The 15,978-nt window shown below is 38.3% G+C and overlaps 1 protein-coding gene across 3 annotated transcripts in view; it reads right to left on the reverse strand.

The window, feature by feature from the left end:
• Window positions 1-15,978, reverse strand: part of LOC145989818 (uncharacterized) — a 180,003-nt gene that overhangs the window by 111,752 nt on the left and 52,273 nt on the right. For all 3 annotated transcript variants that reach the window (XM_083125182.1, XM_083125184.1, XM_083125185.1), the window contains exons 7-8: window positions 14,344-14,543; window positions 11,655-11,822 (exon numbers count right to left, since the gene is read on the reverse strand). In XM_083125182.1, the coding sequence (XP_082981308.1) occupies window positions 11,655-11,822; window positions 14,344-14,543 (368 nt within the window). The remainder of the gene's footprint in view (window positions 1-11,654; window positions 11,823-14,343; window positions 14,544-15,978) is intronic.

Consider the following 15,978-nt stretch of genomic DNA (forward strand, 5'->3'; position numbering starts at 1 on the left):
CATGTGAATACCATATGCTCCGTGTAACTGTGTTTAGACCTAATTCTGAAATGGTGACACACTTGCCCCTGAGATCCTCCTCCCTGGATCTACAAATTTGCCTTTAGACAAGGCAAGAGAGGGCATGAATGACTGTTGGCTGCATCCACATCGGTCAGTTTTCTATACATAGGATAACATAAGCCACACAATGTAACAACAATGAAATGCAAGTCAGACATCCCAGCCAAAAAGAGGCAAAAGTTTAGCAAACTTAGACAATACTTTCTCCCTCACCTCCCTCCACCTGAGAGTGTATGATGCACAGTGAGAGTAAGGGCACATTATACGGGTAGATCCATCACATACATTAATGAAAGTCCAGTAGCACATGACACATACTAAGAGAAGCATCGCACCACAGGACTTGATAAAGATATCAAATAAAACCACACACAACAGGAATGTAGCTCAAATTCTGATAGACACAAAACACACGACTATCAAAGAAACAACCATGCAAGAGTGTATATTAGGCACATAGCTTACATTCTGATACAGGGAGACCACTCTAGGACTATGAATAAAATTCAAGTATAATTCCCAGTTTTCGAGGCGAACTTTCCAAAAATTGAAGGGTACAAGCAGGTGCTTCCTCTTTCTCTTGTATGTGATGTGATGTGAAAGATGCTGACTTCTGAAGAAAAAATAGCTGTGATGTGTGGACGTTTGCAGGGATTAAGCTTCAAAGAGGTCCAGACAATGTTCGAAAGGAAATCCACATACTTCCTCCAACCAGGGCTAATATCAGGCTACTGGTACAAAAATCCAAGCGAACAGGTACTCTGCACATGCTAAACATCCAGGAAGGCCCAGCGTAACAGCCAAAACTGTGTAACAGGTAGAGCCATCACCAGAAGTCAAAAAGCATTGACAAGAAGGCTAAGCTGGGAGCTGCTGTTACCACAACCGACTGTGTGAAAGATACTGAACTACACCCTAAAAAAAACAGTCATACCACCTTCAGATGGTGCGCAAGTTGGAAAGGAAAGACTATGCTAGTCACGAAACAATGTGTGCAGAGCTGTTACAGGCAGTGGAGGAGGAACATTCGATGTAACACGTGTTGTTTAGCGATAAATCCACATTCCACACATGTCAACTGACACAACTTACACCCCCCCCCCCAAATCCAATAAAATTACAAGTCCTCAATTGGAAGATTATTGCCACGTTGTTACAGGATGCCTTAAATCTCATATGAGAATCAGTAAGCCAAATTAAGGGAGACCCGAAATATGGCAAAGATGAAACAGTAACAATCAACAGTATCTTTCACAACAGTTGATTCCACTTGCATTAATACTAATATAATTTATGCTGTACTCAATAATACACAATCCTGGAACAAAAATGCAAATATTAAATAATTGTACACTTTAGTTTGTTATGACCAACCAAACAAAACTTATTTCCGCTATCATTACTCCTGCTTTTACAACAAATTGGTGAGGTTGTCGTATTAATAAGTATTTATGAGTAGTTTTGCTTCTCCAACACAATGAGAACAATATTTTTAAGTTCAAGTTTAACAATCTTTTATTTATTAATAGCAACCGCTTGGCAAAACTACAATTCATTAACAGCAACCACAAAATGGTTATTGGCAACCAAATGTAACAATTAACAAACCACGTAATAAATATTTCAACATCACGTTTTCAGACGCATCAATCCTTTCTCAAATTTAATTGCAACGATAAAAAGTATATTTTATAACAACCTTGATAAATACGAAATCATTAAAGTACTAAGGTAAATGCACCGGTTTTCGTCACTGTTCTAGTGTTCGTCACTTGTACACTGAATGAATATTAATAAGAAAGGTTTTGTATAGATTGGTGTTCAACTCATAGCAATTTCACAAACATAATCTAGTAAGGAATAAGGCAATATTGACCCCTGCTGTGGACCACGTGGCTGAGTGAAGATGACGTCTTTTCAGTGACCAGGTCATGATTTCGGCTCTCTCCTTCATTTTGCTACAGTGAGGCAAGTAAGTATTCATTTATAAGCATGAGTGTGTTACGTATAAATATATGATCATTATTTACACATTAACTTCATCTGGAAAGTTGATATACAGTGTCAGATTAAAATTTGGTAGTTTTGACTTGCCACGTTGGCCACGAAGGGGGGGGGGGGTCGACTATTGTAGCATGCAAAATTTGGCCTGCACCAATGCTCGTCAGGGGTGACGACCACTGGTGAAAAATGGCCAATGTATTTTTCTAGCCCAAAGGAAGCTAATGTTCTTATAACGCGGTGCTGAATCTACCATACGAATTTCATTGCAATAGTGCTATTCAGATCAGTAGTCGTCATGGGTGACGAGCACTGGTACATCATAATGACGAGTATTGGTTCATGTGAAAAATTACTGAAACAAATGTATATTTTTCTGTAAGACAGATTCATAACATCATTGTCCTTTTCTTGCATTCTTCCATGTACGTTTCTGTGATATCTTCAAATTCAGTAGTCTGAGGATAAACAAAATATTGATATTGGAAAATCAAATTAATTGTCACTACATTACTAAATTGCTTGGTGTGACTACTATATTACTGCCTTCCAGACATTCTTCATTAATACGAATAGAACAACTTTATTTTACAGTGAGAACTGGGCTCAGTCCACAGAAAAGAAGCTTGTGGAATTTTCTAGATGCTGGAGAATAAACTCATATTTTTCTGTGCCTCGAAAAACTCTTAGCGATAAATGGAAAGGAAAGATGGCTAATAAAAGAAAAATGGGCCCATGCTCTCATTTAACAGAAGAAGAAAAATTGCTAGCTGATTGGATAGTGTCAGTTGGTAAAGCAGGATTTCCTCTGACAAAAGAAGATTTGAAAAACAGTGTTCAACTACTCTCAAGGAAACTGAAGAGAGATTTTCCATTCAAAGATGGTCGACCAGGAAGAAAATGGGTAGAATCATTTCTCAAGAGAAACCCTGGATTGACATTAACGACACCTCAAAATTTGATAGCAAGTCTAGCTGCATTGGTTTGCAGAGGTTTTTACTTACCTAAAAAATAACAATTTAAATACAATTCTTCAAGATCAATCACGCATTTTTAACACAGATGAAACTGTGTTCTTTCTCAACCCGAAAAGTAACAAAGGTTTGGCTCCAAAAGGAGCAACAAATATTTATCAACAGGTAGGATCTGATGAAAAGGAATGTTTGACTGCGTTGATAACAGGAAGTGCTGCTGGAAAATTATGTTCTCCGTTGATATGTTTTAAATACGAGCATCTTCCACAGGATGTAGCAACAGGAGTTCCTCCTGGCTGGGAATTGGCAAATCGTCAAATGTGTGGATGTCTGGTGAGGCATTTTATGAATTTTTAAGTAACATATTTTATCCTTGGTTAGTCGAAAATTCAAATTCTTTCAGTTATTCTATTCATCAACGGACACTCTTCACACTTGACAATGCACTCTAGTTGTTTCTGTGAAGATCACAGCATCATCCTGGTAGCTCTCCTTCCAAAGTCAACTCACATCTTACAGCCTATGGACGTAGGTGTGTTTAAACCACTATAAAAAAATCATGGAATAAAACTGTACATGAATGGCGTATTAAACAAGTATCTGAGAAGAAAAGTCCAAATGTCACCAAAAAAGACTTTGCTATGTTGCTGGCCCTTGCTCTTAGTTGAAGCGTTAATAATAATGAAGATATTTTGAAGTATGCATTTAAAAAGAGTGACATTTTCCCTTATAACCCCTTGGAAGTAGATGTGCAGCTTTGTTAATACTTCAGAAATTTATTGGAAATGAAAAGTTCAAAACTTTTATTGAAGCTGGAGATACATGGCTTGGAGATGAAAAAGATTCATCATTGTTTGGGTACTGGAAACATTTGAAACAATCAGAGATATCGGCCTCTGAAACAGCCAACAGAACAAATTCCTACTAGCAATAAAATTAAATCATTAAAGATAAGGAAATGAGTTATATGTTCTTATGAAGAAATATTTCAGCAGTTACAGTAACGACTATAGGTATATTCAAGTGACGACTTTAAGGACACGTCAAAATTTCGGTGACGACTTATGGGGCAAACTAAGGGTTGTTCTTATTTGTAATTTTTTTCATCATAATTCGAACATTGAAACAAATCAATGCCATCATGAGCATCATTGAGCATTGACATTTAAAAAAAAAAAAAAAAAAAAAAATGATCTTTGCAACATGTTCATGAACAGATTTATTTTTATGCAATATCTACCTTAACATGAAGGGAACTGGTGCCTTTACCTTAATCCATGTAACCACATTTATTTCTTTTAAATTGATGGTTGACAATCAGGTAACTACTTATCAACTTATGTCATTTTGAGGATCTTGTCTCACTTCATTAATTTTAAGGTGGTGCTCTCTCGAATTAATTATAGGCAGAAAGGTGGGGGACTAATTAACTAAAGACTCTATTTTGACGTTACTCAATTTTTTTATGAATCTTGCTTTGGTTGCTTCAACAGAATTGCACATAACTGATCAATGTTACGAAAAGGTGCATTGCTTTTTTCAAAAGTTTAATTTGCCTCTACATAGGTTGCAGAAAATAACGTAATGGTTCATTTGTAATCCCTCTAGTCACAATTGCAACGCACTACAAGTAAACACATTTGTACATGCCTCTGCTGATCCTTCACTTATTGAATTGGCACAATGCAACGTCGTTTTAATTCCCAGTACAGAATTGTGATTCCTGTTTGTAGCTTCAACTTGACGATAATCGACGTACCATTTCACACGAAGTTGTTCCCTTGTCTTGTAACATCAAGCAACAATTGGCATCGCAAGACGAAAGACAACCAAATCACTCCTCAAAAGGGAAAAATCTCTCTGTAGTCAAATCTTGGGTGTACTTGACAAGTAGAACATCATCAAAATCAGCAGACCGATTTGAAGCAAAGTATCCCCACATCAAAACAGCATTCTCGTTTTTCTTTTCTGTTCAAGCTGAATCTCCTTTGACCAACACATATGTGACCAGCTTCCGAAACTTGATTGCGAATAACTGTTCGTGAACCAAAATGAAGTTTTCTCACTTAATTCCACAAATTGTTGATACGCACCTTGCAACATATATTTTAACATCCATTGCAGAAAATTACTCAAGTAATACTTCCTGTTCAGTCACAATATCTTGAAGAAATTCACCATTTTTCTGACGGTCAAATACACAGTCAAAATTATGAGTTGTAACACATGCTTCTTCTCTCCATGTCGAGTTGTTGCACACATTACGTCAGAAGCCAGGAGGTGAGAGATAGAGAGAGAGCTGTGTTCCACGAAGGTCTGGAGCGAAGCGAAGTTTGTCTGCTGACGAGAACAATGCCATGATGGCACCTTGAGCCATCTAGCGGCCAAAGCAATAGCTAGCCCTGTGCCACTCGCAAACAAAAGCAGCGCGATGAGCGATGAGGCAGAGCAAACTTTTGTCATATTCTATCGGTGAATAAACGAGGAACTTTATCATAAAATCACAGAAATACAAAATACACCACAAACTGTAGTGTGTGTGCCAATGAACAGGACACACAGTAACAGGCAATGTGTATCTCGATACGCTGCAATTGTTCCTTCAACTACAATTGGAACAGGATGGCATCTTGGGAACCATAGTTTTCCAACAGGATGGAGCTCCACCTCACTTTGCAAAGACTGTTCGTGCGTACTTGGATGCTACGTTTCCATGGAGGTGGGTTCGTAGAGGATTACAATGCATTTGGGCACCATGATCTCCAGAACTTACACTTCTTAATTTTTGTGCATGGAGCTACATTAAGTCACACGTGCACAGGGTGATCACCTCTCTTCAACACCTACATCAAAGTATCCAGCATGCAGTGTTCAACAAGTGAAAGGGTGCTTGATTGGGATTCACGTGTAGATATGCCAGGTGCTCATGTGGAATTACGCTGAGGTGACACTTGCATGGATTTTCTTCTGTACATCATTTATCATGTCAGATATTATTTTCTTTCAATGTTAATTATGTGTTACCATGTACTCAGGAATACATTCAATACATTTATTTTAATATCAAGCCTCTTTTTCTCAAAAATGGATCAAGACTTTGTAATCACTCTGCATATTTATAATATTTAACTTAAGGTGCAAAGTTTACATTTGCCATATAACATACTCATAACTTGAAATACACCTATGAACACAAGTCACAAATGTCACAGAATATACTGATTTTTAAAACAAAATTGTTAATTGTATGCGAATTTTAAAATTAAATTTAACTAATCAACATCAAGTTATCTTACATTGCGATAATCTTCCATCTGTCAGATAGAATGTTCTGCAATGGACAGTAACAAAATAAACATACTGAGAAAATTTTGTCTTATTATCCACACAGCTTTCTTTATCAAAGTTGCAATTTTCAACGTCTAAGTAGAAATATTCATGCATAATTCTCTGCACCAATAATTCACGCAGAATGTCTGGTGAGTAGCCACCTTGTGATGGACACAAAATTCAAAGAAACTCCCGTCATCATAAACTTCCCACAAGATGTAAATATTGACAAACAAGCACACAACACCTGGATCCCCATGCTGCAGGAACCACAGCAACAAAGAACAGCAGACTGAACCACAAAATTATACACAGCATAAGATCACCAAGTAATTCGTAAGCCATAATTTTGTAAAGAAAATGTCAAAATATGCAAATATTTTTCAAAGGCAAAACTAATTAGTCACTCAGTTACATACATCAATTGCAAATGCTTATTAATCATCTATTGATATTTTGGAAATGAGAGAGGCTGTAGTAAATTAGAGAAACCAGTACTCACTTTTTCTGTGAAGCTGTGGCCACTGCAATTAATAGAACTACAAAAAAACTGTTTTGCAGAAAAAGTTAGTACTACTTTTTCTATATTCAATCATCCATATTTGTCAAGGAACCTTTTTATATCACATCAGTAAGATATTAGTTTTTCGTACTGGTAAATTTTATATCTGTAGTTTATGGGCATTGGTAAAATTTTCGCATTGCTCCATCCTTAGTAAAAGAAAGGGGGTGCCAGAAAGGATGTACATACAAAATGAGAAGGAAAGTGGAACCATGCAACAGGCACTGGAAAATTCACAATTTTCATAGCAACATGACACATCAACCAGAGAAAAAAGAGGAATGAGGCATGGGTGGCAGAAGTTCCTAGAGGCTTTGTTCAGGTAGGGCAGAATGGCTGCTTTCATGGCTGCAATATAAACCCTCTCCTGGCATTTTTTAACCCGGTTGTACGTACAAGGGTCGTTCAAGGTTGACCGGGATTTTCGTACGTAAAAACTCGATGAATAGCCGGATCATGATGAAACGTGCGGGTGACGTAATGTATTCCTTCGCGAGTAACTAGCGCCCGGCATGACGTATTTCGCGCATGCGCAGCAGTTGCAGCGAACATGGCGGCAAGCAGTGTGTCTGTGGCTGTGGAGCAGCGGTGTGTAATCAAATTTCTCATGAAGGAGAAAGTGAAACCAGCTGAGATTTTCAGACGATTGCAAGCACAGTATGGTGAACATACAATGTCGCAGACAAGACAAATGAAGAGCATGGACACATTCGCCCGACTGCAGTCACACCAGTGAATATCGCACGTGTTGAGCAAATGATTCTTGAGAACCGGCGAGTAACAGTGCGGGATATTGCTGCCGATGTGAATATCAGTGTCGGGAGTGTTGAGACAATCATTCACGACCACTTACGCTTCCACAAAATCTGTGCAAGGTGGGTTCCCCACCAGCTGACATTCGATCAGAAGTGGACACGCAGGACGGTGTGTGAACAGCTTCTGAATCGGTTTCGAGCAGAAGGTGATGAATTGTTGCAATCCATCATCACGTGTGATGAAACAAGGTTGCACAATTCAACCACAGAGACTAAAAGACGCAGCATGGAGTGGTGGCATAAAGGTTCCCCGCCCCCCAAGAAAAGCAAAACGCAGCCGTCCGCTGGAAAGATCATGGCAAGTGTCTTCTGGGACATGATGGGCGTTATCCATGAGGATTTTGTGGACAAAGGGAGCACGATTAATGCCCAGTATTACTCCACATTGTTGAGTGGTGCTGTACGAAAGTCCATTCGCAAGAAAAGACCTGGGATGTTGTCTGGAAATGTCATTCTTCTCCATGACAATGCCCAGCCTCACACGGCCAATGCGACAACAACAACTCTGGCCGACATGCGCTGGGAAGTTCTGCCCCATCCCCCCTACAGTCTGGATTTAGCCCCCAGTGATTATCATTTGTTTGCACCCCTTAAAGACCATCTGGGAGGGAAGAAATTCACGACAGACGAAGCACTGCGGAGCAATGTCCTCCAGTGGCTACGACAACAACCAAGTTCTTTCTATGCCAAAGGAATTCGGGAGCTGCCAGAACGATGGCAACGATGCCTCGGCGTGCACGGAGAATACTTTGAAAAACTGACATTGTTTGGTGTTTCTTCTGCTACCTATTTCCTCTACAGAAATAAAAGTCCCGGTCAACCTTGAACGACCCTTGTACATTTAAGGTAAAGGGTGGATGATCTTTACCCATAAGTGATGTGTAGATTAAAACAATCCGGAAACAAATAGAAAGAAAAATGTATTTAGCACCACCATATTTACCCCTTAAGGGTGGATAGTGCATATATAAGCCCTCCACATTGTGCTGCTGTAGTGTGGAAGTTGTATATATACACTTTATGTTTGTTTCAACTATATTTGATTTACTGTGGCGTATATAGTCACACAGATGTTTGGTGAGATAGTTCTAGCTGTAGTAGAAACAAAAAAATAGTAGCAAGAGAGGAAAAAGATGAAAAGAAAGAAGAAGGGAAAAATTAGTTTCATCTCCTTCTTTTTCCTCTCTTGCTACTATTTTTTTGTTTCTAATACAGCTAGAACTATCTCGCCAAATGTCTGTGTGACTATATACACCACAGTAAATCTAATATAGCTGAAACAAACAAACTACAGCAGCACAATGTGAATTTGATGAAAAACCTACATTTTCCAGTAGCGACTTGTTTAACAAATTCCACACTTAAGGGGTTAATTAAAATTAAATGTAACAATACAACTTCTTTTAATGAATATTTGTTTGTTAAATATTACAAAAAGGCTCCATCATAATTGTTTATTACACAATGTATGTCCAGAAAAAGAAGCATTATAACACTGAAATGTCAAGAATGGAAGAGAATTATACAAGAGATCAGGTGAAGTAGGTGCAGTGGGACCTCACCACATATTAATGTACAGAAAGTTTTTATTATATTATCCGTATCATGTATGTATATTTGTATTAAAAGAAATGTATTTGTGGATTGTAGTCCAGTGGTTCCTAAAGTGTACACCGCGAAATATTCCAATATTTTCACTGAAATGACACTCACTTGTGAGTCTACACATGGTTTTACTACTTTTTACATGTAAAATATTTCTAAATTTGAAATGTGTGTTCATTTTTTAACATAAGGCAACAACCTAACCACTCTAACTGAGCGTTGCAAGTGTTGGATAGGCCTACATTCTGGCTTGGGAGCCGTGGGAACCCCTGTTATAGTCTGTTATGTGGCAAGCACTCTCGACTGTTGTCGAGCCACACTGATCCATCCGGAAGGGCAGAGCTCTAGCAGGTGAAGCAATATCCATATTCATAAAGGTAGTTGTGTAATGTTGCTTGCCATGACAACATTGATGTCACTGCTGCAAGCTTTGCTACTATGCAACTGCATATCCACAGGTGGAGAAAGTAGTGTGTTGCACTTGCCTTCGAGGAGTTGAAATGAGTGCATATTGATACCCATGTTGTGTTTCCTTTTGTGCAGTTTAAAGAGAATATGAATTATGTTTATGATTTAAGGCATGCTTTGTCAGAAACACAATCTTCTCATTGGAAAGGTAAAGTGCTCCCCTGTGCTTAGTACCATAGCATGAAGGCGTATAGGGGTGTGAGGGTAAAGCCCCACACTTTCTTGATCCGGTCGTGAGTGGGGGTGATGTGATCAGCATCACACCCCTGACTGCCTTTAGCCCTCCCCCCACCAGGGTTTCCCACAGGTACGCATGTCTTTCGATGCTGGGTGGGTGCTGGGGACGCTTCCGTTAGAAAAGTTCCCAGATTTGACCTTTAGCATGGTAGTCAGACGCGTTACTGGCTGAGCCACAGCGGCCATCTCTCATTGGAAAGACGAAGATAAAAAGAAGTGTTTTAAATTTTTTACTACTAGCCCTTCACCTCACTCCAGAGCCACCAGCTGTAGCTCCCATAGATGGAACATTGTTTTAAATAGAAATCGAAGGTCATGAAATGTAAATGGACAATTGCACAGAATTTTAAAGTAGTTGTAATGTAGTCATAAAAAAAAAAATCTCCCGTGCCAGTGTAAAATAAATGCAAAAGTATTAATTTTTCACATTTTTAAGCATATTTAGACTGCCAAAATGTTACTTGGTAGTAATTAGGGGTGAACTGATACTGCTTCCACTTGATATTGATACCAGTGCCAATACCATTACAGATTCCCACGAATCACCAATGTTGGTACTTCAGAGTTTGTTTATTTCTAGCATATTGGTTACGTGTGTGTTACTCACTATCTATAAACAAAAAAATACGTTAGAGTATTGAATTTCGTCTACTTACGTAAGTGAGTATGTATTCGTTGTAAACTAAGTTTCGGAAGCTTTACTGCTTCCTTCTTCAGGTGGTCGTATTTTAGGCTCGGAACATCAAAGCCACGTCGGAGAAGTGTCATGCGAGGATACTAGGTGAAAGGTTTGGGTTAAAAACACTTCATAGTGCTCGACATATACAAAATTAAAACTACCTTTGTTAAAAACCCTTAAAAATCTCGAAAAAAAACATTTTAAAACCACCACCACGGTGTACTTGAGTAGCCGTTGAAAGCCATAGTTCCCTGGCAAGGTGAAGTGTGCGAGCAGCTGGCACCACACTACGGAGTGGAGGGGTACTTCCCCTCCCACGAGAGATCCTTCCCCTCTTTTTTTTCTTTCTTCCTGTCGTCACCAATCCAAGGAGAATTCGCGTTCCACTTCGGCTGCTTTCTTTACCTCCAAGGTGACATGAGTGTCATTCATATTGTCCCACTTTTTAAAAAAGCTAATCCATACATCATCCAAATTGACGTTGTCCCAGTTCAGTTTATTTCTGTTTCCCGCACAAATAAGTGCCGTTTCGTATACGTTCCTATCCAATTTACTGTTACTTCTTTTGATAACATCCCTTTTTATTATTCTATGCCCACTGTTTATTACATGCTCCGCAAGCCCCGTTTTCGGATCCCTTTCTTTGATATTCTTATCGTGTTCCCCCCATCTAATATGCATGTTTCTGCCGGTTTGTCCAATATATTCCAAAAGTGCCTTTCTACAGAACCTGAAAGGTTTCCGAACTCTGGAACAGTGTAAGTTAAGGTCAATGATTAAATTGCGAACCAATACCTCCTGAATCCAATACAAATACATAGGCATTGCTACTGAATCAGCATTAGTAATATGGAAGCTTTAAGAATAATTGTTAGTTATCATGTTTTGCATTTATGAAGAATATATTACACTCAACTTACCCAGCCATGACTGTTCTTTCTTCGGTACTAAACTCGGATGAAAATATCAAATCATCTAGAGAATCACTCTTGGCAAAGTTCCTCATTAGTTCTCTTAGCTTGGTTTCAAAATCAGTTGCACAGTTTACGTCAATACCTAATCCTGCTCTCTTTACATTTTGCCGTAATCTGGGAAAAAAATTAAAAAACACAAAACAAAGGAATTAAATATTTGACACAAAATATTTCTGTTTAACACTAATGAAGCAGAAAATATACAAATTTTTATGTACTTACACATAAGTTTTGAAGCAATTCCAATGCTAATATTTAAACCTTAAGTGCTGAGGACCATTTTACACACACACAGCAGACTTTAAGGACTGTTTGCGTTTAGTCACTATCCACTTATTATGCTATTCACAGACACAGCTTCCTTTAGGCGATGGGAAAGTGCCTACATATTGGGCATGCATGCCACCATGCCCCCAGACTAAACCTAGCCATCCAATAATTGCTCCACCCTCTTTTCTCTTCGCAAACTTCCACCTACCACCAACCGTACAGTCAACACTGGCTAAAATGCTTCTCTCCTCGATGCCTGTCACCCATCACTTCCATACACTGCTGAACCAATTCCATCTGTGTTCTTCTTCTGTGAATATATCATCTCATTTTCCTCATTCTATCCCTGTGTGTGTGTGTGTATATGTATATAATATATACACACACACCCTACTAACCCTACTCGCCAACATCTCACCCACAGCACTCGCAGGCTTCGACAAGCCGGGCTAGAGAAACACATATTTTTGGCACCATCTAAAACTTTGTGTCTGGACCTGTCAACCCTGCAGGTCACACTATTGATTCGTTCTTCTCATTTTGCTTCTACAACTAAAGATGCAGCTCATGGCTGCGAAAATTTGAATTTTTCCTGTGTGAGTGAGTGTTTCCTCTTTTTATTTTACTTGGTATATAGAGGAAGGGGGACAAATGTGGAATACCATTTTGTTTTTGACCATTCAATGGCACATTTTTTTAAGAATGTATGCGAGAAACTACCCTCTTCTTCCTTAATTAGTTCTTTAATAGAATATCGGGTTTAGACTACGTAACATTATAGAAAGTATTTGCAAATAACATTTTCCTAAAAGTTGACATGATTGCTCCAAAAGAAAAGGGGGTACAAATATGGAATACTGGCAACATTGTGCAGAAAATTAACATATAAACACAATAAACACAATTGTAGTGAAAACATGAAATAAATGAACACTGTAAAGTCACAAATATGAGAAAGTTTCTGAACTGTACATGTCTGTATTACTATGATTATGAGGGCACTATTTACCTACTTACAAAAATTGCAAATGTAAAGTTCATTATCATATCTAGCACATTCAGTATGAACCCACATATCACACATTTCGCACTTAACCCATTCTTCTCCATGCTTATCATCAGAAAATTGTCCAGAACAGAAGAGACATTCAGCATCATCACTACTTGGTGTTCTGGCATCTGACATACTGAGATCAGAAGAGTCATCTCGCACGCTGAATATGCCGTCGCTGTCCGAGTCTGATGATTCGCAGTCTTTTGGTAATGGCGATTTCCCTTCTATCCAATTGTTTTTAACAGGCTCTTTCTTAACAGCAGTGGACATTTCAATGGAAGTCTTATATGGTGATGAAGTCAGGATATTAGAGGTCCCTGCTTTCCTCCCCCTACTCCCTTGCCTCCTCTTAATTGCAGGAACAGGTGAGGTGGCCACTTCACTTCTAGCAGAAGGTCCTGCTCCATCTTCGGGTTTGGATCCAGATGCAAGTCCACTTTAATAATTTTTGTACATAAATGGGGTATAAATATGGAATACTACTATTTTCATTCTGTGTACTTATAAGAAGCACAAGGCAAAAAGGTACTTACCTCCAAACTTTTCACTTTGGGCGGAAACCACAACAATCCTTCTAACATGCCCTGTTAGATGCAAACTAACTGCTTCCTGTGGTGGTGAGGGACACTGCCCAGCTTTTCACATAGTTATTGCTAGAGTGCAGCACTTACCAGGTGAGATATAATGGTATTCTATATTTGTACCCCTATTTCATATTTGTCCCTCTTCCCCTACATATAGATTTCTACCAAATTCAATACTGGTGTCTTCTTTTTACTTTTTAGCATTCCAGCAAGCAGGTAAACCATGACTTTCTAAAGACCATCAACTCTTTCATGGATTAATAAGCATAGGACTAGAACAAACTCTCATCACAAGTGCAAAAATGTCATCAACCTAAAAAAGCTTCCACATGTGTTATTTGTACATTCATAGCTGGGGTAATGTAGTTAATATGTAGGAACACTTAAAAACTGTTCAGAATAATTACGAGTGTCAGAATATAACGAGACCATATCAATCTAAAAATAGTTTCTTGTTAAATTATTCTTAGTTTAACTTATGAGGTAGTCATAAAAATCAAGTAGTCATCATTTCCACAAAATATGCATCTATCCCACAGTTTTGACAAAAAAAAAGTGCATTTTGCACATTATGTCTCCACTATTTACATACTGCACAAGGTGCCTAAATTATGGCAAAGTATTGGACAGTATTGGTGGTAGATTCTGAACCAATATCAGTGCCGGTAATGGCTCAGACTGAATTACAACATAAATTGGAAACCACCTAATGTTATGGAGGGAGTACCTGATTGGTTCCTCAATCCCTTCGTTCTTTTTTCCCAGTCCACCTCCTGTCCAGCGCATCTGGTGAAGCATTCTAGTCCAGACATTGTCTTCGCTCAAAGGAGTAGACAGCAAGCATTTTCCTTCTGTATTACTTTCATTTGAGTTTCCATTGAGAGAGGCTCTGTCTATTGTTGACTGCGAAAAAAACTTGTTTTTCACCTGAAATAAGAAAAGAGAAGCTTAGAGCTTTCAATAGTAGTACAGTGCATTCGAAAGTCCCAGCACTCATACTTTAAAAAGAAGTTACTAAGGCATTCATCTGTATGAGTTGCTTGTAACGCCCACAGGGAAACAAAGAACCGAAGGATGGAATTTTTGTGCCAGAAGTGTGGGTATATTTTCTGAAATGCCGGAAATGAATCAGTTGCCATGTTACTCTGGGTCTCAGTGGGCATTAATCTTTACGCACACACAGCGAATTGCTTTTTTAAAGCATATTTTGAGTATCTCATACGTAAGATATGTGGTGAAATGGAGAAGTCTATTTCCCGATGATCCGGCACCAGCTAAAACAGCAATGGATGATTGTCTCAAATTTAGTTACAATATTCTTTCTGTGTATTTCAACACACGGAAAGCCAGCCCCCATGGCCGAGAGGTTATCACATCGCACTACGGTGCCAGGGGTCCCAGATTTGAATCCCAGCCTGGGCATAGATGTTTGTGAGTGTCCATTCATCAATTTCATCATATCATCACTATCTTCACAAATTTGCCAAAAGGGGCACAAAAGCACGCAAATTAGCCAAAAGGGGCACAAAAGCAAAGTAAAATAAATCAAATCAAATCAAATCAACGTGTGGACAGTGGTTTGCAGTCTTGTCAGGGTGTTACCGACTTCAGAGATTGCAGTATTACTCACATTTAGTTTACAAATTATTTTTTGTGTATTTCAAGATATACCGGTAGTTAACAAATGTATGTATTCATTACTTTGACACGTTCAATAAATTATGAGCAAAAAATTTGCGAATTTTGAGTGCAGGGACTTTTCGAATGCTCTGTAGAAAAAGACTGTAAGCAACATTAAAAAAAAAAAAAACTACTACAAATGCAACCACTTTGCCAGTTGAAAAAGAAAAACATGATACTCGAAGAACTTTCGTCATATTTCAAAGTTAAGTAAGAATCCCATAGCATGTTTTGTTTGAGTAGTGCAAGTGTAATTTCTGTATACTTTCTTAGGATTTAATGCATAAATAATGTAATTGTAGAGTTATTATTTTATAACATCTGTGGATCAGAATGAATATGTATTGAAAAACGTTTTGTTGATTTCTCTACAAGACTTATTTACATAGTACTGGGAGTTAGGTGCACATGTAAACTGTTGTCTTCGTTACAAGTTACCTCAAAAACTTAATTAAGACATAACAAATAATCGCTAATACATCTGAGCTGATACCACTTTGAACCAATACCGATGCTGATACTTGTACAATTCCAGTTCATAATAACAAAGGATAGTTACCAGATTCATACTAACACATCACATGATTTAATGACAAATAACCCTCAAGTTCTCATATAGCATTCTAACACTTTAAAATGAATTGTGACATTGGATGATTTCTTTTTATGTGAACTTCTCTCT

The sequence above is a fragment of the Lepisma saccharinum genome, chromosome 7 (assembly GCF_977018435.1).
Source record: "Lepisma saccharinum chromosome 7, izLepSacc3.1, whole genome shotgun sequence".
In the NCBI taxonomy this organism is placed as follows: Eukaryota; Metazoa; Arthropoda; class Insecta; order Zygentoma; family Lepismatidae; genus Lepisma; species Lepisma saccharinum.